The 26320-nt window shown below is 45.2% G+C and overlaps 1 protein-coding gene across 1 annotated transcript; it reads right to left on the reverse strand.

The window, feature by feature from the left end:
* Positions 1 to 1508: 1508 nt before the first annotated feature.
* Positions 1509 to 25988, reverse strand: COPS6 (COP9 signalosome subunit 6). The gene is made up of 10 exons (XM_033925193.1): positions 25842 to 25988; positions 20844 to 20969; positions 20351 to 20482; positions 20092 to 20180; positions 19275 to 19337; positions 15167 to 15214; positions 14965 to 15079; positions 4016 to 4108; positions 3832 to 3932; positions 1509 to 2599 (listed from the first exon to the last, which is right to left on the reverse strand). The coding sequence occupies exons 1-10, from the start codon at positions 25897 to 25899 to the stop codon at positions 2459 to 2461; spliced, it is 966 nt and encodes a 321-aa protein (XP_033781084.1). The 5' UTR covers positions 25900 to 25988; the 3' UTR covers positions 1509 to 2458.
* Positions 25989 to 26320: the final 332 nt, after the last annotated feature.

Below are 26320 nucleotides of genomic sequence, written 5' to 3' on the forward strand. Positions count from 1 at the left end.
CCACCAGGATACTTGAAAAAAAAACACCCAATTAGGTAGGAAAATCAAATTGAAAATTCGATTCAATAGGCTGAATCGAATTAAAATTTTTTCCTGAATCTGGGACCACTATCACTTACCCCATTGACGGCTGCAGGCAGGATGTGGCTTACCCTTGCTTCCAGTATCTCTCTTCCTCTTGTAGCCTATTAGTCAAATATTCCAGCCAATAGGCTATAAAGAGAGGTGGGAGCAGTCGCTAGGACAGAAGCACTTCCTTCCTACCCTAATCCGTATGTCTCCTGAAAACTCCTGTGGAGTTTTCAGCAGCTCTGATTGCCCAAACTGATTAACAGTTAACCTGGCCCTGGAAGCCGAGGTGAGATTTTTGTATGCAAATATAATCAAGCTTATTTACTAAGGATAGCCTGAAACCCTGAAGAGAAACCCTTTAAATGTTCTGAATGTGATATGTATTTTAGGAATGCTTTGTCTCTGCAATATCATATAAAGACAGCTCCCTCACGACCCTCCGGTATACCCAGGATTCTCAAGTTATTTTGGCTGGAGCGCAGGTTAGAGTCTTCCAATTCCTTCTCTAACTGTGCCATGCGTTTGATCTGCTTCTGCAGATATGTGATAGAGGCCTGCGCTCTGGTTTGTTTTAATTCTAGGGCATCCATCCTCGTAGTTAGTTGTGCGAGATCCTCTTTAATCAAGGCTATGTCCAATTTAATGTCTGTGGTGTCATCTTTGGTTTTGTTAATTGTCTCCTTCATGGCACATACTTCCAGTATTAGAGTTTGTAGGGAGTAAGCCTCCTTATCATCCGCTGTTTCCTTCGGTGAAGTAGGTTCAGGCTTATGCCTTTTCCCCACTTTGGAGCTTGCCATCGTGTTCCCTGTGGCTTGAGCAAGTAGTATTTGGTAGATTTCTCAATACTTTCCAGCTGCTCTGCACAGATGAATTTCAACTCTGAGTAGTTTGCCAGAGCATGCTGAGTAGTATGCTGCCATCTTGTAACATAGTCCTAGGCCAGCCTATGAGTCCATTCTCTGAGATAACAGATGATGTCATATTTAAGCTGGAAGGCATTCTTTGTAGCAGTAACTTCTGCTTGAGGAGGAAGTGAACTATGTGCAAGAAAATCCTGCACTCATCTCAAGTTTCTACCAAATGTTGCATCATCTTTCCACCTTTAGTTAATCTATAGTACTCCATACTTTTTCCTTAAGCCCTATATACCATAAGAGAACAAAGTTCTCCACATGTTGATCTGTGGAAGAGGTACCTCTAATCATTCCATTTGTGTTGAAGGCTACGAATAGCCAAGTTCTGAAGTCAAACCAAATGCTTTTAAACTGGGTCATTTCCTTCAAGTAAGCTAGACTTTGCAAGGCTGGGAAAAAAGCTCAGCAGATCAGAGCTCTGGCAACTTCTGTCAGCTTCACTGGTGGACAGAAGTAAGAGGGTTGCTAATCATCAAACATCCATACTTACTTCCCATTGCTGTCTGGACAATCAGAAAGTGAGTTTATTTGGTCAAGCTTTATTGCAAAACTTATTTTATTAATCACAACTGGCGCACAACAAACTTCAAGAATGTTAAAAACCAACTAAGACAGAAGCACACATCCCAGGGAACCCCTATCTGTGTGACCAATTCTTCTCGCTTGTTGACTGAAAAAAAAAAAGTGAAGTTGCTGATGCCTAATGGAAGTTCTCAGACAGAATAAATCAGCCACGCACACATGCCTCTGCCCTGGGACAGTTCTCTATAACTTGAAGAGCAGCAAAGGGCTGAGGCGGGAACTCCTGTGCATGACTGGGAAAATGTCTACCTCTTTTCTGGGCTCAGAGCTGGATCTGTTTGGTGCCATCAAAAGATAATTTATATAGGAGTTCAAAATATGGGAAAAGGAAATTAAGTAAACTGCTAATCTGGTATTGCCTAAGAGCGGTACGTCAAGCTCAAAGTGTAGTATTAATTTTGGGGGAAAAAGCAGCTTATATAGATTTATCCTGCTGCCTACAGGGAACCTCTCTCCCTTACTGTGGGAAGCAATTTTTTTGTACTCCTCCAGCAAGTTAATCACAGTTGCTGCTATGGGATTCTGCTATTTCCATTTATTCAACATCTTCCACACTCACATAGAAAGTGCACTGGGAGCTGAAACCACACTGTTACGTTAGCAAACAGACTATTATTCAGCTCGTAAAAGGATGAGTCAAGGGACCCTGAGCCCTGTAGCAGAGGGAGAACAGATCAAGCCGGCTGTCCCCCCAACCCAGATCGATGCAGGAGGAGAAAAAGACATGGCCCAGCAGTCGTTCATAATCCAACTATTAGTCCAAATGCAGCAATCGCGGTCCGAATCTCAGCTCCAGCTCTTGAAATCTTCGCTGCCCACTTGCCACAGCCAGCAGAGCATCTGCCTCTCCATAAACATGAGGAAACCACACCATGATGCTATACCTGTCAGAAGAACAGTCCACGCATTCGCCGGCCAACTCCTTGCCGGTCATACAGGATGTTAAACTTGTTCACAAAGTGGTTCATAGTGTTGCAGGTTTTGGTGATAGTTCCAAGGTAAGCCATAAGTCCAACATCATTACATTGCTGTATAGAAGAGAAGGGAGAGGATTAGTGAAATATAATGAGGCAGCATTCTTGGCCCAGTACCTGTTTCCAACAGTGGCCAACCCAGGTCCCAAGTACCAGACAGAAACTCAAAGAGTAGAAACATTCCAGAGCTGATATTGTGATGTCATAATGCCTCATTCCATCTATGCTTAAGAGCCAAAATCATCAGTGATGTCACAATGGCTCACATAAGAATTGCCATACTGGGACAGACCAAAGGTCTATCAAGCCCAGTATTTTGTTTCCAACAGTGGCCAATCCAGGTCCCGAGTACTTAGCTAGATCCCAAGTTGTAAAACAGATTTTATGCTGCTTAGCCTAGGAATAAGCGTTGGATTTCCCCAAGCCATTTCTTTTCTTTTTTTAACTTTATTCATTTTTAAATTCTTACATCAAGTGAATTTACAAATAAAAGACAATTTTCACATATCACTTGAATTACAATCAGATATTCTTATAAGATAAAATAAATACCCCCCTTTTTATCAATATTCCTATTTCCATATGATATACATTACCCTCCCTAACCCCTAATATAACCTATCCATGTGCTAAGATATCTGATCATTAGAGTAATTAGTCAATAGTCCCCATATTTTTTTAAAATTATGAATATTCTCTTGTTGTAACGCTATCATCTTTTCCATCTTATATATGTGGCAAACTGAATTCCACCAAAATGTATAATTTAATTTAGTATCTTTCCAATTTTGAGTAATTTGTTGCATGGCGACCCCTGTCAATATTAATAATAACTTATTATTATTTGCAGAACTCGGACTCTGAGTTCTCATTGCTGTACCAAATAATATAGTGTCATATGAGAGTCCTACATGGTTTTCTAATAATTTATTAATTTGGGGCCAAATTAGTTTCCAAAAAGCATTTACACAGGGACAAAAAAAATTAAATGATCTAGCGTCCCAACTTCTAATCTACAATGCCAGCATCTATTGGATCTAGTACTATCTATCTTTTGTAAACATGTTGGGGTCCATAAAACTCAATAATGGCCTATGGACGTCTCTTTTAGGACATTATCCAAACCTTTTTTAAACTCTGCTAAGCTGATTTCACCAGGGAAAAGAGGCCATTGAGATATGAGCTATAGGTCCCAACTTATTTTACTGCTGTACAAAATAATGGGGGAGACTAACCTCAACTACAAAGTTGGGTGACTGTGCAGGTTATTTGTGAAGCTTACTTACATCATAGAAGTCTGTTTTGAATTTATCTGTACTCAGTACAGGAAGGCAATGACAGAGGGCATAGGCTTCCCTCAGGATCTCATGGTTAAATGGTACTTTACCTGGGGAGAGAGATCGGATTAGGCTTGTGGGTGCAAACAGTGCTGGAGTGGTATGGGGGGGAGGGGCAGGGTTTATAAATTACCTTCTTCAGAGGCTCTCACATATTCCAAAATGAGTTTGACACGGCTATGCAGCATCTTAATGGCACTGTGCTGGGCGATGAGATGTTCTGCCACTAATGAAGAAGAAACAGAATGCATAGAACAATAGAAGGGAGCAAATGAAAGGCTAACAAGAGGAGAAAACCGATAGCATAGAGGAAGGGGGATAAGCATAGGGTTGCTAGCAAGGAAATCCAAGGAGCTTTCGCTGTAGACAGCAGGACAGTACAGCCATAATATATGGTGATGTCAACAGAGTGCTGGAGCTCTCCTCTAGCTCAAGAAAAGACTTTAAGGCTTCTTAAGGAGCACAAGAATTGCCATACTGGAACAGACCGAAGGTCCATCAAGCCCAGTATCCTATTTCCAACAGTGGCCAACCCAGATCCCAAGTACCTAGCTAGATCCCAAGTAGTAAAACAGATTTTATGCTGCTTATGCTAGGAATAAGCAGCGGATTTCACCAAGCCATCTCAATAATGGCCTATGGACTTTTCTTTTGGGAAATTATCCAAATCTTTTTTAAACCCCCACTAACTGATTTTACCACATTCTCCGGCAATGAATTCCAGAATTTAGTTACACGTTGGGTGAAGAAATATTCTCTCTCTCTCCTTTGAAGTACATTCCATCCATCTATTTGCTCCCCTACTTCTCCGAGTAGCAGTCATCTACAGGTCCCCCCAATACATCCAGCTCTTCCTTCCTCACTGACTGATTCCTCTCATCCCAAGCTATTCTTCATTCACTTCAGTCAGGCTTTCACTCACTGCATTCCATGGAAAGGAGAAATTAGGTTCTTACCTGGTAATTTTCTTTTAGTCCCTCCAGACCGGCACAGAAACTGAAGTTTAATAGCTCACCATGACCAGCAGGTGAAGACAGACACAAACTTCTGGCTGTAGTACAAGTGGACTGTGCAGTCCCAAGTACAATCAGTCTGTCGAACAGCCAAGCAGAACTAAGAACTATAACAGCAACAGCACTCCCAGAAGAATAGAAACATGATGGCAGATAAAGTCCAAATGGCTTATCCAGTCTGCCAATCCGCAGGAACCATTATCTCTTCCTATTGGCTAAAGCTCTTAACATTTGTATTTCCTCTCCCTATTGGCTAAGGCTCTTTTCAGCTGCATTATGATGTCATAGAACTTTTTGGTTATTGAAACACTGTAACATGAAGGCAGATAAAGGCCAAATGGCCCATCCAGTCTGCTCATCCGCAGTAACCGTTATCTCTTTCTCTCTCCGAGAGATCCCACATGCCTATCCCAGGCCCTCTTGAATTCAGACACAGTCTCTACCACCTCTTCCGGGAGACTGTTCCACACATCTACCACCCTTTCTGTAAAAAGAGTATTTCCTTTGATTACTCGAGAGCCTATCACCTCTTAACTTCATCCTATGCCCTCCCATTGCAGTTTCCTTTTAAATGAAAGAGACTCGACGCCTGCGCATTTACATTACATAGATATTTAAACATCTCTATCATATCTCCCGTCTTTCCTCCAAAGTATACAGACTGAGATTTTAAGTCTGTCCCATATGCCTTATGATGAAGACCACATACCATTTTAGTAGCCTTCCTCTGGACCCACTCCATCCTGTTTATATCTTTTTGAAGGTGCAGCCTCCAGAATTGTACACAATATTCTAAATGAGGTCTCATCAAAGTCTTATATAGGGGCATCAATTCCTTATGTTCTTTTTTCCTACTGGAACCTAGCATCCTTCTAGCTTTTGCAGTCACCTTTTCAACCTGTTTGGCCACCTTAAGATCATCACATACAATCACACTCAAGTCCCTCTCTTCTATCGTGCACATAAGTTCTTCACCCCCTAAACTGTACCTTTTCCTTGGGTTTTTGCAGCCCAAATGCATGACCTTGCAATTCTTAGCATAAAATTTTAGCTGCCAAATTTCAATTTCAGACACAGAGAAATACTGTTGGATATTGATTAGAATAAGAACCTTCAAAAACATCCCCACAGCTCACCAGCTATGCCAGATGAACCAAACGCTGCTGTTCTTTTAAACTTTCCTAACAACACAGACAAAGACACCGCAGAAAAAAACTGTACTCTTTGTACAAAACTCAGAGTAAAATCAACAGAGCGTGGTCTGTGCAGGTCTGAAGGGACTAAAAGAATGAAAATTACCAAGTAAGAACTTAATTTCGCCTTCTTTTTCACCCCTCCAGACCAGGAACCTATCTAAACCCTCCTTGAACCCCTGTACAGAGTTCTGGCCTATCACATCCTCCGGAAGCGCATTCCATGTGTCCACCACCCTCTGAGTAAAAAAGAACTTCCTAGCATTTGTTCTAAACCTGTCCCCTTTCAATTTCTCCGAGTGACCCCTAGTTCTTGTGGCTCCCCACAGTTTGAAGAATCTATCCTTATTCACTTTCTCTATGCCCTTAAGGATTTTGAAGGTTTCTATCATGTCCCCTCTAAGTCTCCTCTTCTCTAGGGAGAACAGCCCCAGCATTTTTAACCTGTCGGCGTATGCAAAATTTTCCATACCTTTTATCAGTTTAGTCGCCCTCCTCTGCACTCCTATCCACATGGTAGTGTCGCACAAAAGGTTAGATCTGTAGAGGAATGTAAAGAACTTCAAAGGGACCTGAACAGACTGAGTGAGTGGACAAATAAATGGCAGATGAGCTTCAATGTAGAAAAATGTAAAGTTATGCACATAGGGAAAGAGAACCCGATGTACAACTACACAATGGGGGGATGGTACTGGGGGAAGGCAACCTAGAAAAGGACTTGGGGGTTTTGGTAGATAGAACAATGAAGCCAGAGGCACAGTGCGCTGCGGCCTCAAAAAAGGCAAACAGAATGTTTGGCATTATCAAAAAAGGTATCACTACCAGAACCAAAGAAGTTATCCTCCCACTGTATAGGGCGATGGTGCGACCGTTTCTGGAGTACTGCATTCAGTACTGGTCGCCATACCTTAAGAAGGATATGGTGATTCTCGAGAGGGTCCCGAGGAGAGCGACAAAAATGATAAAGGGCATGGAAAACCTCTCATATGCTGAGAGGCTGGAGAAGCTGGGGCTCTTCTCCCTGGAAAAGCAGAGATTAGAGGGGATATGATAGAAACTCATAAGATCATGAAGGGTATAGTGAAGGTAGAGAGGGACAGATTCTTCAGACTAGCAGGGGCAGCAAAAACTAGAGGGCACTCAAAAAAATTGAAGGGAGATAGGTTCAAAACAAATGCTAGGAAGTTCTTCTTCACGCAGAGGGTGGTGAACGCCTGGAATACACTTCCAGAGGAGGTGGTAGAGCAGAGTACGACTTTGGGGTTCAAAAGGGGATTGGACGAGTTCATGAAGGAAAAGGGGATCCATGGGTACAATTAGAGGGTTACTATACAGTACAGAAGGCTGTAAATTAATAGAGTAGTAGAGAAATAGATCACTACAGGTCATTGACCTGGGGGGCCGCCGCGGGAGCGGACTGCTGGGCGTGATGGACCTATGGTCTGACTCAGCAGAGGCAATGCTTATGTGCTTAAGAGTAAGATCCTTCAAAGTGCAGGAGCCAAGAGGCTCAAAAGGAGGGCGCACAAGCATGGAAAGAATCAGATTGCAATCCCAGACTGGAACCAAAGGCTGCACTGGATGACGGAGCAATTTTACCGACCTCAAAAACCGAACCACATCCGGAGAAGAGACCAAATGCCGACCATGCAACAAACCGCAAAACGCAGATAGAGCCATAAGCTGAACCCGGAGGGAGGACCAGGCAAGTCCCCTGTCCAGATCATCCTGCAAGAACTCCAAGTTATGAGGCAAAGAAGCGTGAATGGAAACCACAACACGCACGTAACACCACTCTTCAAAGAGACGCCAAACTCACACATAAGCCCGAGAGGTCTCACGGAACCCAAGAGGGTGGAGATCACCTTATCTGAATAACTTTTTTACTTGGGCGTTCCCTTTCAAGAGCCCAAGTCGTAAGACAAAAGAGACCCAGATCGAACATTGGAATGGGACCCTACGTCAGAAGGTCGGACAGGAGAAGCAGTGGAAGAGGATCTGCTACGAGAAGACGAGTAGCCCTCATAGGAACCAGCTCAAAAACCGCCTCAGCTTCTATGTGTGTGGATGTGAGCAGTTGGAGCACTTGGAGAGCCTCTATAGTTGCTGGTGGAGTAGGCTGGAATTATTCCCCTGACGCAGCTCAGCAAAACGGAGGTTTGCCTGTCGGGAAAGAGTGGCTGCGGGGCCAGGCAGGCTTGCACTTCAAAAAGTGCATGGAAGTCAGCCTGGACACCGTCTGCAGCTCAGTGTTTTTTTCCTGTTTACCATTGACTGTTTGAGACTCATATATGTGCTGCTTACTTTACTCACATTTTTTGAAGTTTTGTAATTTGGCGTGCTAGAGTTTTTTTGAGGTGGTTCCAACAAGGGCTACTATAGTGTTTCTCACTGCTGAGTGAACTGATACATTTTGGACCTTGCTTAATGGTTGTTTATAAGTGGAGTTTTTTGCCATATGAAGACGAACTGAGGCTTTTTCTCTAATTTTTTTTCCTGTTTTTTGTGTGTTAAGTGAATGAGTGGGTCTTTGTATGAGTGCAGTGCGTAGACCTGGTAGTGTCTAGGTAGGTCCCTCCTATGGTTTCCACTAGGGCATAATTTATTAGTAAAATTAGGAGTTTTGTATGTCCTTCCTGAGATTTTTTGGAGAAGAAACATGACCCCCAGCCGCCTGCAAGTAAGCCTCGTACATGGCTAAAATAAAAATCTGGGGCAAACCCCCCTGCCGGCAAAGCAGGAGACCCAGCATAAACCTGTTCCTGTCCCGCTAAGACAGGGGGGAGGTCACCTGAGGTGCAGACAAGATGGCAGAGCTTCCTACCAAAACCGGCGAAAAACCCGCCAGAAAAACTCCCACGAGGCCTGAACAGACCCAGCCACTAAAGCAGGCAAGCCAGCAGCCACAAAAGAGAGTCCCTAGCACTATTGGTGATAAAGCAAACCTCCTTTCCCTGACCTTCGGCGGCTGGGGAAATCCCTGTGTGGGCGGTAGGGGAAGCCCAGGCTTCCCCACTGCCTGCTGCTAACTTGCAGTGCACGCACAAAGGTAAAGCCGACGAGGATTCCCCTTCGTGGCGGCCGGTGCACTTTGTGCACACTCCAGCCCTGCACCTGGAGCACAATGAGCACTTTTTCAGCTTAAAAGTGCTCATTGCAAAAACTGTTACAGGGAAAAAGAAAAAGGAGAGATTAGGTTCTTACCTGCTAATTTTCTCTTTCTTTTAGACTCTACAGACCGGTACATTTTAATGATGGGAAACCTGTACCGGTCTGCAGAGGTTAACAAAGAATTAAACTTAATTGACAGCTTCCCTTCAGAACGGCACTGCTTCAGAACTTTTAATCTGAACAGACCCCACTGGCTCTCTAAACTATATGCCTTGCAATGCTTTCAGCTGAGGCATCTCTAAAGATAAAAATGTGGGGGTGGGACTCAACCAATCAAGTGTGGCACCCAAAAAGGGTCCCCCGAGCTCAATCCTGCACTACAAACAGGGACAAGAAGGCCAATATAAGCAAAATACAACAGCCCTATACTAAACCAGAGAAAGACTGCACAGGCTTACCACTTCCAGCTGCTGGAAACTGAGAGCAGACTGATTGTAATAGGGACTGCACAACCCACTTATAATGTAGCCAAAAGTTAGTGTCTCAGTCTCCACCTGCTGGTTGTGGTGAGCTATTACCCATCAGTTTCTGTGTCGGTCTGGAGGGACGATAAAGAACTGCCTTTACTAAAGCTTCCAATGACCAGTTCCTGACCAGATCCAAATGCCTCTACTCTATCCTCATCCTTCTCAATCTTTTTGCCGCTATACTCACGTTACCCCTCTCCTAAAAAAAATCATTGGCTTCCCATCTGTTTCTGAATCCAGTTCAAACTCCTCTTGCTGATCTACAGATGCATTCACTCAGCCGCTCCTATCTCTCTTCACTAATCTATGTCCCCTCTCGCAAGCTCCGTTCAGCTGGTGGGACTCTCCCATCTGTGCCCTTCTTCTCCTCTGCCAACTCCAGATGCCGTCCCTTCTATCTTGCTGCACCGTATGCCTGGAACAAACTGCCCGAATCCCTCCAGCGGGCTCTGTCTCTGGCAGTATTCAAGTCCAAATTAAAAGCCCACCTCTTCGAGACTGCTTTCAACTCTTAGCTCCTCTCACTTTGGGTTCTGCATCCCCATCCCTATATGTCATGTCTGTCCAAGTAAGACTGTAAGCTCTTCCAAGCAGGGACTGTCTATTAAATGTCAAAAACATACAGTGCTATATATCGAACAATAATAGGGAAATATACAATGTTACTCTGTGAATACTAACAATTTGTATATTACTAAATTTCACAGTTATTCTATCTATATTCTATTCATTGATAATTTTATATTAAAATTATTGCGGTGATGTGCTCAGACCTGTAACCCAATAAATAGTGAAGTCACTACAATGAGTTCAACAAGGGGACCATCATTGCAACCACCTGTCCCCGACCCTCCCTAAATGAACTTAAACTTATTCAGATAGTAAATATGTACTTATCTGAATGGAGAGGTTTTTGATGTTGAACTAGGTCTTGTTAAATCTCAATGGTGACTGTGTTTTAACGAATAAAGTGACGATAAAAGTCCAAAGGTGATAATTTTTGTAGTCATCGATTCCCGTCCCCCCGACTCGAGTTTCGTGATGATCCACCAGCACACCAGCACACATCCACATCCACATCCGACATCCACCAGCACACCCAAGTCTCTCTCAAGACTGCTGTCTCCCAACAATGCCCCCCCCCCATTTGTAGTTGAACAACGGGTTCTTTTTCCCTATATGCATGACCTTGCATTTTTTCCACATTAAAGCGCATTTGCCATTTGTTTGCCCAGTCTTCCAGTTTGTCCAGGTCCCTTTGCAGGTCCTCACACTCCTCCCTGGACCTAACTCTGCCACATAGTTTGGTATCGTCTGCAAATTTTATAACCTCGCACTTTGTCTCCTTTTCCAGGTCATTAATAAATATGTTGAAGAGTAACGGCCCCAGCACCGATCCCTGTGGCACACCGCTCGTGACTCCCCGCCAGTCAGAATATTGGCCCTTTACTCCGACCCTCTGCAGTCTACCCGACAACCAGTGCTTGATCCATCTGTGCACATCCCCTCCCACCCCGTGGTTCCACAGCTTCCTAAGCAGCCTTTCATGTGGCACCTTGTCGAAAGCCTTTTGAAAATCGAGGTAAATGATGTCTACGGGTTCCCCATTGTCCACCCGACTGCTTATTCCCTCAAAGAAATACAGAAGGTTCATTAAGCATGACCTTCTCTTACAGAATCCGTGCTGGCTTGTTCTCAGTAGGCCATTTCTCTCGATGTGCTCGCAAATGCCGTCCTTGATCATAGCTTCCACCATCTTCCCTATAATTGAAGTCAGGCTCACCGGCCTGTAGTTCCCGGGGTCACCCCTCGATCCCTTCTTGAAGATAGGTGTGACATTCGCCAATTTCCAGTCCTCTGGTACCTCTCCAGTTTTCAAGGATAGGTTGCAAACATGCTGGATTGTGCCCGCTATTTCTTGTCTTAGTTCCTTCAGAACCCTTGGGTGGATCCCGTCTGGGCCCGGTGATTTGCCACATTTCAACCTGTCTATCTGTTTGAGGACATCCTCCTTACTTACCTCTATGTGCTCCAATTTTTCAGCCTGTTCCCCACTCATGAGCTCCTCTGCGTCTGGTATATTAGATGTGTCTTCTCTCGTGAAAACCGACGAGAAGAACGTGTTCAACCTCCCAGCTACCTCTTTATCCTCCTTAATCACTCCCTTCCTATCCCCATCGTCCAACGGCCCCACCTCCTCTCTCGCTGGTCGCTTCCCCTTTACGTAACTGAAGAATGCCTTGAAGTTTTTCGCCTCCCTGGCCAGCCCCTCTTCGTATTTCCCTTTTGCTTTTCTAACCTCTCGGTGGCATTCCTTTTGGCATTTCCTGTTCGCCTGGTGATTTTCCTCCGTTGGGTCCTTTTTCCATCTCCAGAAGGATACTTTTTTGTCATTTATTGCCCTCTTTACTTCTGTTGACATCCAAACCGGGTCCTTTGACCGCTTGTTCTTGCAGCCTTTCCTGAAACTGGGGACGTACATTCTTTGTGCTTCCTGCAGGGTGTCCCTGAATAGGGTCCAGGCACTTCCTACAGTCTCCATCCTAAAGATGTTTCTGAGCTTCCTCCCCACCATTTCCCTCATAGCAACATAGTTCCCTTTCCTGAAGTTGAGCGCAGTTGTTGCGGTCCTCCTTACTATGGGCGTCCCCCTTTCTAATATGAATCTGATCGCATTGTGGTCACTGTTGCCTAGTGGTCCTCCCACTTCTACCCCTCTTGCAGGCCCCCCTAATCCGTTTAGGATGAGGTCAAGAGTAGCACCCCCTCGCGTCGGTTCCCAGACTAGTTGCTCCATGAAGCAGTCCCTCACAGCCTCTACAAATCCTGTTTCCCTAGTGCAGTTGGAGTGACCCGTACTCCAGTCTATCCCCGGGTAGTTGAAATCCCACATCACTGTTACACTTCCAGTCCTGCATTCCTGTCTCAGTTCAGCTTCCAAGTTGTGTCCGACTCCTTCCGGCGTACCAGGTGGGCGATAGTACAGCCCCAGTTTTATACCTGCACCCTTGTTTCCCGGCAATTTGACCCATAGTGATTCCAGCCCCTCTGCCTTCGTTGCTATATCCATCCCGACCGAGTAGATAGAGTCCTTTATATATAGTGCTATGCCTCCCCCCTTCTTGTGGGTCCTGTCCCTCCTGTAGAGCTTGTACCCCGGCAGCGCTACATCCCATTGATTCTCCTCTGTCCACCATGTTTCTGTAATTCCAATTATATCCAGGTCCTCCCCCTTAGCCACAACCTCTAGTTCCCCCATCTTGGCCATGAGGCTTCTTGTACTTTTTCTAATTCCTTGAGCATCTGCGACATTCCTGTACACAGCAAGACTCCTACAAATACCTGTCGCCTGGAAGGGAAGGAGTGTAAGAAAATACGTCTGCACTCCCATAGGACTAGATTCACAAAGCAAACCGATCATGTACCGATCGGTTTGTGACCTGATTTCCCTCCAGCCTGAGTCACTTATCTCTCTGCCGACCATCCTACGATCCGCGCATGCAAATGAGGGAAACGGCATGTAAAGTAGGCAGGGACGTGATTCACTAAGCAAAACCTCGCAACACCGACTGGGCTGGCCGATCACAAACAAGCGACTGCCGAGGACCAGTCGCTCAAGCCCTTTCCGGTTGCCCTGCCTTCTGCCGCCCTCCTCTCTGCCCTGTCAGCCCCGATCTCCTGCTGCTCCAAATGCATCCTGTAGCCCTGACTCTCCCGCTGCCCTGATCGCCTGCCTACCTGACCTGATCGCCTGCAACTTAGCAGTGTCAGATCAGGGAGAAACAAGTCCAGTCAGCCTTTGGTGGGTTAAGTTCAGTTTGAAGGATGAAAAAGTTGTTCAATACTTATCTCAAATGTCCATTCAAAATAATAAGAAATGAGGATCTCTTCCAGTTTATTTATTCAATTTTCTATATCGTTCTCCCAAGGGAGCTCAGAATGATGTACTCAAGCATTTTTTCCTGTCTGTCTAATGTATCTGGGGTAATGAGGGGATTAAATGACTTGCCCAGGGTCACAAGGAGCAGTGTGGGTTTAAACCTGCAACCTCAGGGTACTGAGGCTGTTGCTTTAACCAATGCACCACTTATGTTTTTCATATTAATCAGGCCCCTTCCAAGCTGAGTCTTCTCATTCAATCACAGATCACTGTTTTACTGCGACTTCCCCCCCCCCCCCGGGCAAAAAAAAAAAAAATGCAAAGACTGGTATCCTTTTCCAATTATATGAAGTTACTCGACTATTAAGTCAAATTAATAATTTGCAATGCTCTATATAGTTATATACCAATATTCTGAACTGATGATGCTGTCTCGCACTGGAATAATAGAGGTCCTGAGTTAGGCATAGTCATACACATCTTTTTTTTCCTTTGTAAAAAGGACTGATTTTGAAGTGTCAGACAAATTGTCTGACTTTTGACTTCTGATTAGAATGGATTGTTAAAATCAATTAAAGGTAATCTTAGACACTGCTACTGCTAGTATGGGAGCTGCATCTGATAGGGGGGAGAAGACAATGCCATAGCTAGGCTTTTACTGAGCCTCTGGAGAAGGGAATGGGAGAGGAAATTATTGTGGCAGCAGCCATACGGTGAGGAGTTCGATGAACTGGGCAGTAAGCCCTTTCCTCCATACGCAGAAATGCTCATATGTGCTGAGGGAAACCTTAAAGCGGTGTCTTGCAAACTTTGTCAAGCTGTGGCAATGAGCCTCGAAGCATCCGGAAGGGCACGGATGTTGATGCGATGACATCACAAGCGTGACGTCCTTGCTTGTGCGAAGGCCCTCCAGACAAGCCCTGAGCTGCCAGTGGGGGGTGCTGGTATGGAAGACACATGGAGAGAAGAGGAGCTGGCTGCCTACAAGATGTGCTTTGCGGCGAGAGACACGTTCTGTAGGCAGTCAGCTGGCGCCTCTCCTCCTCACCAGTGTCTCACTTGCAATACACTGCCTTAAAGGCTTCTCTGAGCTAGAGAGCAGTATACAGGATCTGTCTATTGATGTCACCAATACAGTATGCCCCTACAAGGAAAGAAAAAACACATAGGTAAACAACAAGAGAAAAATAATGTAGGGGATCGGCACAGCAGATATAGCAGGGAAGGGAATATGACGAGTGAGTGGTTAACAACCAAAGTCAAAAAAGCGCTTGCAGTTAAGAGTTTGGGAGCAAGTAGAGCAATAGGCTGGTGAGCAGCAATACCAGGAACACATCTCTCCCAGCACTGTTCTGTACCTGTGGAGTTCTCGCCACTGCCAGTTGCCGTCATTCGTGCCACGTGATCCACACCAATTCGCTCTGCTTCTTCTGTAGCCAGTGTGTAAGTCAGCTCCGCAAACAGCATAGTGGCCTACAACAGACAAATCAGAGCATGAGAAGGGGGCCAACTCCACGAGGACAGGAGGTGTGGACAGAGAAGGAGCTGCAACTGCCTCACCTCTCCATTGATGATATCAATAACGGACTCATAAACACTGACTGGAAGCTGAGAAGAGAGAAGGAGAAATTAGGTCCTTACCTGCTAATTTTTTTTCTTTTAGTCCCTCCAGACTGGCACAAACGGATGGTTTATGCTCTTCTGCCAGCAGGTAGAGGTAGACTGAGACACTAACTTTTGGCTGCAGTACAGTACAGGACTGTGCAGTTCCCATTAAAATCAGTCTTAACGAACAGCCAAGCAGAAAATAAGGCTGAAAAGCAATAATATCCCAACTCCCCACTTACAAGGAGAAGACAAAAGGGAAAACACTGTTGGATACTGATAAGAACAAGAACCTTTCAGAAACGCCCCACAGTTTGCCAGCTAAAGCAACCAAACCAAATGCCGCTGCTCTTTAAACTCCCCCAAAAACCAATTCCCGCAGAAAAACTCATACTCTTCGCAAAAACACCGAACAAAAAGACAGGGCGGGGTCTGTGCCGATCTGGAGGGACTAAAAGAAAGAAAATTAGCAGGTAAGGACCTTCTTCTTTAGTGTCCCTCCAGACTGGCACAGAAACAGATGGGACTTACCAAAGCAATACCCAACATGGGTGGGATTCCTGAAGAGCTGCCACAAGAACATGCTCACCGAACAAGAACATGCCTGAACGTCCACACAGTAGTGTCGAACAAAGGAATGGAGAGAAAACCACACCGCAGCTTTACAGATATCCACAGGAGGAACAAGAGAAGATTCAGCCCAAGAAGCTGCCTGCCCCTGAGTGGAATGAGCTTTGAGAAATTCCGGAACAGGTTTCTTTTAGAGAAGGTATGCCGAAGCGATAGCCTCCTTGAATAAACATGAATCGTAGTGTTGGAAATGCTGTTCCTCCTTACGAGGGCCCGCTAAAAGGACAAATAGATGATTCGACTTAAGGAATTCATGGGTCCGCTGAACATAAGAGCAAAGGACCCTACAGATATCTAACTTGCTCCAACAAGACCTCCCGATTAATCAAGACCGGGAGGACCATGGATAGATTATGGAACAGCAAGACCACCTTCGGAAGAAAGGAGGGAACGGGCGCAGAACAACCCGTTCTCTAAAGAACTCTAGGAAGGGAGACCTACACGAAAAGGCCTGCAGTTCTGAAATGCATCTCATGGAATTAATGGTCACAAAAAAAAAACATCTTAAAAAGAGTAAGGTCCTTCAATGTACAGGGTCAATTGGAGAACAGAGAGAACTAGATTGAGATCCCAGGAAAGAACCAACAGCCGAACTGGTGGCCAGAGCAATTTCACAGCTCTGAAGAATCAAATCACATCCAGAGCAGAGGCCAAATGCTTACCATGCAATAGACCATGAAGGGAAGACAAAGCGTCAATCTGCACCCAAAGCGAGGACTAGGAAGTTCTTTTTTACCCAGAGGGTGGTGGACACATGGAACGTGCTTCCGGAGGTTGTTATAGGCCAGAGCACGCTACAGAAGTTCAAGGAAGGTTTAGATAGGTTCCTAAAGGATAAGGGGATTGAGGGGTACAGATAGAAGTAGAGGTAGGTTATAGGAATAGTCAGGGACCACTTCACAGGTCATAGGCCTGATGGGCCGCCGCGGGAGTAGACCGCTGGGCGCAATGGACCTCTGGTCTGACCCAGTGGAGGCAACTTCTTATGTTCTTAACTAAAGAACCTTAGAGCTCTCGGCTGACACTTGTGACCATGAGATCCATGATCAACTGACCCCAGAACTGAACAATCAACTTGAAGGCTTCCAGCCCAAGACACCTCTCACCGGAGTCTAGCGCATGTCAACTGAGAAAATCTGCCTGGACATTGTCCACCCCAGCAATGTGGGAAGCTGAGATGTCCGGAAGAAGAGCCTCTGCCCATTCCATGAGCAGAGAGGTCCCCAGTGCTACCAGATGACTCTTGGTGCCCCCTCTGATGACTGACATAGGCCACCGCTGTGGCATTGTCAGAAATAAGCCCTGGCTACCATTCCACCATAAATCGCTGCCTGGACAGTCAGAGCAGCCACATCAAAACTTCATTTAAGTACAGTCTCTCAGGGCCAAGGTACCTTCCACCGGCATATGTCTGTGCGCAATAGCCAAGACCACCGCATCAACTACAGAAGACTTAAAGGTTTCTCTATCCCCTTCAGGAATGGGGTAGGGTCTGCCTATGGACCGTGTCAAGCGAAAAGGTGTGTCCGGAACTTTCCATTGAGCACTCACTACATCCTGAATATCCTGATGCATCTACGGTAAGAGCAGGATGCTGACTGGATCCCTCTAAGAAGAGGGTCCACCACACGAGGAGGGTCCTTAGCTTCCTTTTCAAAGTGTAAAACTTAAGACACTTGAAGAATGAGCAACTCTTCCCTATGAAAAATGTGCACAACCGACGCATCCTCACCAACCGGCGCCTCTAAAAAAATCTCCATCCAAAACATTAGGCCTCCCTAACAGATCTGGAAGGTCCTCCCTAAGATCCAAGTCCTCACCCAGTAAAAATGGATCAGCCAGAAAAGAATCCTCATCCCATGACACCCAAGTTTCAAGTTTATTTAAAATTTCATATACCGCCCAATCAGCCTTCTAGGCGGTGTACAATGTCTTAAAAACATATATGAGATAACATTACATCATTTAAAACAATAATAGTTATTAAAAACAATTTAAAAACAAACAAAAAAAAAAAACTGAAACAAAAAGGGAAAAAGGGTAGAACTGCAATTATCGCTTGGACGATGGCTGAGGGGGCTGGATAGAGGCAGCAGGAGACTGAATGGGGGTAGCCGTGGAAGGGAAAAAAACCCAGACGACCCTGAGACCCCCAGAACTGAAGCACCCCCAGCCACCTGTAAATAAGCCTTGCACATGGCTAACAAAATCAGGGCTAAACAACCCCGGTGGCAACCCAGAAATCATAGCAGGAGCAGAAGACACATTTAAGACCTGTTCCTGGCTCTCTAAGACAGGAGGGAGGTCGTCTGAGGCCATGGGCAAAATGGACGTGCTTCCTATCAAAACTGAGGGAAGGGTCATCGCTAAACTGTCACCTGAAATAGTCCGCGGCACTGAAGCCAAACTTGACCCTGTCGCTATAGACACACCGCTAGCAGCCCCAGCCGCAGTGATAAGGGAAGCCCCAGCCTCCCAGGTGGTCCACAACACCGAATTTGCCAGACTGCTGGCAGATGAGAAAACCCTGGCGTGGTCAACAGGTGAGGCCTTGGCCTCACCACCAACGAGTGGCACATGCACGAAGGGGGCCTAACAAGCTGATACCCGAAGCCAGGTCCCCCTCAAGGCAGCCGGAACATTTTGTGTTTCCGCCAGCCACATCCACTGCTCAGCGCCCACATAAAATGCACTTGTGCTGCTTTTTTGAAGCACTCATACTGAATGCACTAAAAACCCAAGCACAACGCCGTACAAAAACAGCAACCTCAGGACCACTTTATGCTCCTTATATCTCTTGTGTCTTTTATTTTTTTAAACTTCTCACAGCTCACCAGTTGTCTCAAGAGAGCAGACCCCACAGGCACTCTAAACTGTAGTCTGTGCCGAACAGATGGCCAGGTGTACAGTTGAAGCTCCTCGAAATTCAGAAAACCGGGGGAAATGGGGAAATTGGGGGGGGTGGAGGGAGGCACCCCCGAGGTCGGTAGGATCCCTGAAAGGGGTCCCCCAAGTTCTATCCAGACAGCTAAAGGGACAAGAAAGATTCACTAAAACAGATACAATCGGCCCAAAACAAATCTCAGCACAGACTGTACAAGCTTACTACTCCACCTGCTGGAGACTGAGAAAAGACTGATTATAATGGGAACTGCACAGCCCACTTGTACTGTAGCCAAAAGTTAATGTCTCAGTCTCCACCTGCTGGCAGAGGAGCGCAAACACATCTGTTTCTGTGCTGGTCTGGAGGAATGCTAAACAATTTATTTATTTATTTAAACAATTTATATCCCACTTATCCTACAATTCTAAGCGGTTAACACGAGACATCCACATTCTCTAAACACAGCTCTCCCTATAAAATTCTCAGAGCTGAGTAAATCAAGGTAGCAAAGATTGGAAAAGGCAAAGTCTCAGGGTCCCAGTTACTCACATCTGTGTGCTTGGTCATGGGGTTCAGTTTCAGGAAGAGAGGACTTTCAATGATCTCACAGACCTCAAAGGATGAGAAAAGAGTTTCTTGTAGACATTAATCAGATTACTAATCAAATGCCTTTTCCCCCTACACCAAAATGCAGTACTCCTATGTCATGCCACGTTTCTATTCTAGCAAACAGCCTCAACAAAAGAGGACGATGTTACAGTCAAAGAAGGTCAGTACATTATTACATTAGTAGATAATTATTACAAGAATTATTACATCACTGTGCATGATGTAAGAAGTTAACATAAAACTACATACTGCCACTGTCTTGTGCTGATGTAACCCTGCAGTGTGATGTTTCAGCTTGGGAACCCACTGGTCAATCCAACCAATTGATGTGGAGCAACAACCAGTCAATACCCCACTTTTGACCTGGGTAGCCACTGTGCTCTCTGCCTGCAACCTCAGTGCAGGCAGGGAGCACAGACACCATTACTCATCACCTTCCAGGCCCAGAAACTAACCTGCCACATCTACCACTATACTTTGATCACTGGCAATGTTCTGCATTCATACAGTAAAATTGGAGATGGGGCCTAAGGGGTAGTAAAACAGGCCGAGAACCAGGGAAACCAAGGTTCAAATCTCTCTCATCGATAATTCATGTGACCTCAGAATAAGTAATTTTACTATCTCAGGTACAAGAAAGACTGCAAACAAAGAAATACCAACTTTGTCTGAATGTGGGCAAGGGTTTGGAAAAAATATATTAAAAAAAAATAGAAGCTGCCTCTTCCTCTGGTCATACTGTTGTGTATTCACTCACCTGCTTGTGTACATGAATATCAGACAGGTCTGGAGGGCCACCTGTGGTATACCATCCCAAGAACTCCATATCCTTAAAGACCTGCTTAACTGTAAGAGAATCAGAAGGCACATAATAAGCACCAGATTAATAAGAGACGAAGAGGTGGCAAGAGAGAACTAGACTTCAATATAAAACGAGACCGAGTTAAGGGCCTGAAACACAGAGGAAAAGAGAGATGCTGAACTAAGAGTATGTTGCACCAGCACATCCAACTCACACTGTTCTTCCTTTGTGTAATAATACTCCTTGTTAATAACAATCTTTTCTTCCACAGTGTGTGACAGCAGCTCAAAGGAATTCATCACTTCAATATTACGGCCCTCCTGCTTTCCAATTAGCGCCCCAATTACTGCAAAGACAAGAGCATAAAGGGTGATGGACTGCAGTAACCCCTTCCCCCTGATGCTTCAGAGACATCACTCCACCCCAGAGCATTATGCCCAGTCCCCCAAACCCATTCTACAAGGAATAGTGGGCTGAGAACAAGGGAAGCCAGAGCTCAGAATCTATCAACTCTCCTTATGTTCATGGGAAAATCACTTAACCCACCACTGTCTTAAGTACAAACTTAAAGTGCGAGTCTGCTGGAGACGGGGAAATACTTAAGCCTTTTTTCAGTAGTTAGCTTAATCAAGTTATATTCAAGTACAGTAGTAAATTAAACCCAAATCCTTCTTTCCTTCCATCCCCACGCACCGCCAAGAACACACCTTGAACAGGACGCCCCTCTTGGGATCGCATGCGAATCCAGTGGTCTGAAATATTCAGAATGACCAAGGGATGTAGTGCCACAGAGACGCTCCCTGTGACCCCAGATGCCATGACACTAGGAAGCACTGCACAGGGAGTAAAAATAAAAGAACAAACATTTCAGAGAGCAGCACAGCAAGGACACCTAATGTAAAATCTTATCATATACTTCTATCAAACATTTCTATAGAATCATTAGATCAGTGGATACCAACCCTGTCCTGGAAGACCCCCCAGGCCAGTCAGATTTCCTGGATAGCCCTAATGAATACCAATAAGAGAGAAATCTGCATTTAATGGAGATGCCAGGCATGCAAATCTGCTCCATGCATATTCATTAGGGCTATCCTGAAAACCCGATTGGCCTGGGAACCACTGCATTAGATGAAGCAGTACATTTTAAGAGAGAGTTCCTTCTCAACTGCACTTGCAACCTAGTTGAGACACAGGCAAGACAAATTAACAGTACTCGGCTATTAAATGGTGAGAAGGCTAAGGTCTGGAAGGATCAGGTAGTGAGTTGTATTTAAAAGCAGAGGAAGGATAACCGCGGGAAATAATAATAATAATAATTTTATTTCTTATATACCGCTGTACCGTGAGGTTCTAAGCGGTTTACAGTAGAAACAGAAGAAATGCAATAAGTAAGATTAATTAAGATGAAGAGAAAGTACTTAGAGTTCCCTGACTGTCCCAAAGGCTCACAGTCTTGCTAAAGTACTTGAGAAAAATAAATTAGTTAGGTTATAAACATAGAGTAGAAGAAGGTAGGAAAACAGTTCATAGGAAAATTAATTTCAAATACATTATACATTATATATTGTTCAAGGCGGAATACAAATTATAGGAATTACCAAAAGAATTGCGTAATAAAGATTATCTAGATAAATTACATAACAGTGATTCGTGTACATTATTACATGGTGTGGTAGAGGATTCAATTATGAGAATTACATATCAAGGGAATCAAGTGATAACAGAATATAGTGTATATATATATATATATATAAACAGAATATAGAATAATCCCATATCATTTTCTAGTGTCTATTTCAACCTCAGTCCTTCTACACCAGCATTCTTCAATGCAAGGCTTGAGGGTCAGTGGTTGTGCCCAATTATACTCTGATTCTACCCTCTCTCCTTAAAGAATGACATGAAGATGGTTTCCCGCGGGAACCATTCTCTAGAAGGGATTTTATTCAGGGTAGGTGCCCAGCAGTTACAGCAGCAGGCTGAGGCTTAGGGAAGCCAGTGTTCAAACTAGAGAGCTGAACAGGGACGGTGGGGTTCCCCCTGGAGTCGCGAGGATCCCTTGGGATTGGAGGCACTTCGAGGGGCTCGAATAACTTAGTGTGCCTCCTTTTCCTGCCCTCCATCCGCACTCGCCCCTCCACAAAGCATCGTGCAGTGCTCCCAGCACACCGCCTGTAGCCGACCCGGAAGCCTCCCCTCCAATGTCAGAGCTGACGTCAAGAGGGAAGGCTTTGGGTCAGTCACGTGCAGCTACGGAATGAATTTGAAAAAAGTTATGCTTTGTACCGAATGCAGAAGCAGGAAGAAGCCAATGTGTCACAAAGAGAAAAGGAGTAACATGGTCATAATGATGCTGAAGGAGTTAAGGCAAATAAATGATATATCTAAGGAGACAAAAAAACATGGAGGGGAAAAGTTTTTTAGGGGCATTAGAAAGATTAAAAAATGAAGGCAGATAAAGACCGTATGGTCTATCTATTCTGCCTATCCATGCCATCTACTATCCCTTCCTCTCCCTTAGATTTGACCCGCAGCTCCTGATTGGTGAGACCCGACTTCAGTGCAGGAATAGGCAGTTGGAGCATACCGCGAGTGATTTCCTTCACTCGCCGGCGCTCTGGCTGCCCTCTTCTGCCCGGTCATTCGCAGTCAGAAAATACCGCGAATGACTGGGACTGCGAATCGCTGACCGCGAATAACCGGGAGAGCACTGTACATTTTTCATCTTTACCACTTCCACCAGGAGGTAATTCCACGCATTCAATACCCTTTCTGTGAAAAAGTATTTTCTGAGGTTACTTCTTAGTCTATCACCTTCATCCTATTCCCCCTTATTCCAAAGCTTCCTTTCAATTGAAAGAGACTTACCTCATGCACATTTATACCACGTGGGTATTTTTAACATCTCTATCATGTATCTCCCATATCCTGCCTTTCCTCCAAAGTAAACATATTGCAATCTTTATGACACAGACCACCAACTATTTTAATAGCCTTCCTCTAGACCAGTGGTCTCAAACTTGCGGCCCAGGGGCCACAGGCGGTCTGCCAGGTACTATTTTGAGGCCCCTGCTATGTTTATCATAATCACAAAAGTAAAATAAAACAATTTCTTGATCATATGTCTCTTTAGTTATAAATTACAATATTATTATTAAGACTTAGATAAAAGGAAAGATTTATAAACTACTGTATAATCTCGTTTTAACGGACTCGCTTATAATGGAACCTCACCTATAGCAGATGAGGTCCGCTGGTCCCGGCTGAGCACCATTATAAACATACAGAAAATCATCGGATATAGCGGACTCGCATATAACGGACAACTATTTTGGACCCCAGAGCTGCTTTTAGCTGTAGTTTTATTTGGCTATAACGGACATGCAGGCTCTGCCTACAAGGCACGTGGCATGCCTGTGATATAGTATCAAAATGCAGCCCAGAAAAAGAATGACAGAGTATTTTTCTTTCCAGAACAATGTTCTGGTCTGCAATCATTTCATGCTATACCAATGTTTTGCTGAATTTTGTTACTGATGTTGCTGATATGCTTGTGCAGTGACTGCTGTTCATCGATTTACGTTGTTTCAAGTTGCCCTAGATAAAGTTTTTAAAAAATGCAACTCTGGATATAATGGACCGTTTTTCCAGGTCCCTTGAAGTTTATTATAACGAGATTATACTGTATACAGAGTTTTACCTCATGCAAGTTTATATAATTTGATTAATCGCCTATTCCAAGTTCTAGGCGATGTCATTTCGTTAATAAGACTAACTATTTTTTCTGCGGCCTTCCAAGTACCTACAAATCCAAAATGTGGCCCTGCAAAGGGTTTGAGTTTGGAGAGACCCCATTCTGTTTGGCATCTTTTTGAAGGTGCAGCCTCCCAAATTGTACACAATATTCTAAATGAGGTCTCATCCTCTTCCTCTGCACCCAAGCATCCTTTCTAGCTTTCGCCGTCACCTTTTCTATCTGTTTGGCCACCTTAACACATCACTTTATGTATATTTTGGCATTATTTAACTCATTTAACATACCACACTTCACAAACATATCAGTAGTATACAACTGAGATAAAACTGTAAATAAAAATAAAACCACAGCACCTTAAACTGGAGCACTGCACAACAAATTACATACAAGAATATGACCCTTCCTCGATAATTTATAATCTAAGTAAGCAATGGCAGATAAAATTAAGCTGGTTTTGATTCCTGCTCTGCTGGCTCCACCAAAGCAAAAGACAGCGAAAATATGAGAAATTGCTGGCTGCAAGACATAGGGGGTCATTTTATCAAGCTGTGGTAGGGGTTTAATGCGTGTAAACCACCAAACACATCCAAAAACCAGTGACCATGCCGCGCTCCACTATGGAGCTGCACCCGATCTCCAGCGATAAATCTATGCGCGAAATCCTGAGATGGAGCCATGCCAAGCAGATGGCTCTGTGCTACATAAGCATTTGGAGCATCGCACTACCTCAATAGATGGAACCGCTCCAAGCAGGCATCCAGAGCATTTCTCTAACTCCATAGATGGATCCATGTCAAGTTGCTATCCGTATCTGGGCTCAGAGCTGGAACCGTGCTAAACAATCATTGCAGCAGCGCTCAACGACCAGGGAAGCAGGCATTCAAAGCAGCACTCACCTCTAGAAAGGAAACCGAGCAGGAGAGAGCATCCATCTGCCTGTGGAGATAGAGAAGTGAGCATGCCATCCTCTATATGACAGAGCTCAACTTGATGCTCTCTATCTCCACTTGTCTCTGGATTCATCTGCTGCTAATGACATGGAATATGTGTTTGGATTTAATATTTTATATAAGCATTTTTACATTTGAGCCCCACCTCCCTTTACAGACCTTCAAAGAGGGCAATCTGTCATACTACCTCACCTCACCTCATCCCCTTAGCCTTCAATACAGCCTGCAACCCTAGGTGCACCATTTACATAGATGGGAGAGATTTCTTCAAGCCCAGCAGCCTGCAGAACTCCAGTAGAGTCAGCGGTGGTACTCTGAGCTGCCAATACTGGCATTGTAGGCATGATCAGTTCATACATGAGAACTCAGCACGCCTGAAATTACCAGTTTTGGTAGCTCAGAGCACTGCCACAGATACTAGCTTTTTTTAAACATGAGTTAGGGTGCTGCAGGTGTCTTCAGTTGACTGGGCTAAGGAATCCCCACTAGCCAAGACAGCTCACCTTGACATGTCATAGGAGAGGAGAGGAAGTCTGTGCCCACCCAACCTACCTGTTGTTCCATCCAAAAACTGCCTTCTGGCTATGCCAGACAGCATTAGTGGCCAACTTACTATGTAACACGTGATATTAATCCACGCTGACGTCACAATTCACGCTGAAAACAGAGCCCAATGTCAACGTCACTGTACGTGGAAGAAAAAGCCAAGGGGACCGCGTCATGTTGTGGCGTAATAACGTCACTACAGTAACCATGGCTCGTTTCTAATCGCAAATAACGTCACAACGAACCTCTGCGATAGCATTACGATGCGTGACGTAACAAGTTATCGCGATACCACAGCCTGTAACGTATCAGCTGGAGCGCCGGCTGGTCCAACCGTCGGTCCAACCGAACCGAATGATACCAGGAAACAACCAATCGGCACCTCGCTTTCCTCTCCGGCGGCCGTTGGCTTCCCTCCCCCCCCTTACCCTCCAGGACCGGACACCAACCTGCCGCGTCCACCTCCATGCCGCCGCCATTCGCCGCGGCTGAAGCTGACGCCGCCATCTTTCAACGCCGTTCCGCCTCCCAGCCTTCCTCCCGCGCATGCGCGGAACCAGAAGGGGGTCGGCCGGACGCATGCGCCTTGCGTGTGGCGGGCGTGCCGCTTGGCCATATGTGACGGAGGATGCGCAGCCGCAGGAATCGATGGGAAAGCGGGGGCGGGGGACAAGAAAGTGTAGTTACTTACCTGTAACGTAGGTTCTCCGTGGACAGCAGGATAGTCAGCCACATATGGGTGTTGTCCCAACAGCTCCCAATTTGCAGATAAGCTCTCCAATAGCTCAGAGAGATTTTTTTTTTTTTGTTTCTCTGAGCACGTGCAGTGCCCGGGCACCACTGGGCATGCCTGTGCCCTACCCATTTCCCCCTGCTTCCCCCTAATCCCCAGGATGTTCCTAGCTGTGGCCGGGTCGGCCGTATGGGG

This window comes from Geotrypetes seraphini, chromosome 16 (assembly GCF_902459505.1).
Source record: "Geotrypetes seraphini chromosome 16, aGeoSer1.1, whole genome shotgun sequence".
Taxonomy (NCBI): Eukaryota; Metazoa; Chordata; class Amphibia; order Gymnophiona; family Dermophiidae; genus Geotrypetes; species Geotrypetes seraphini.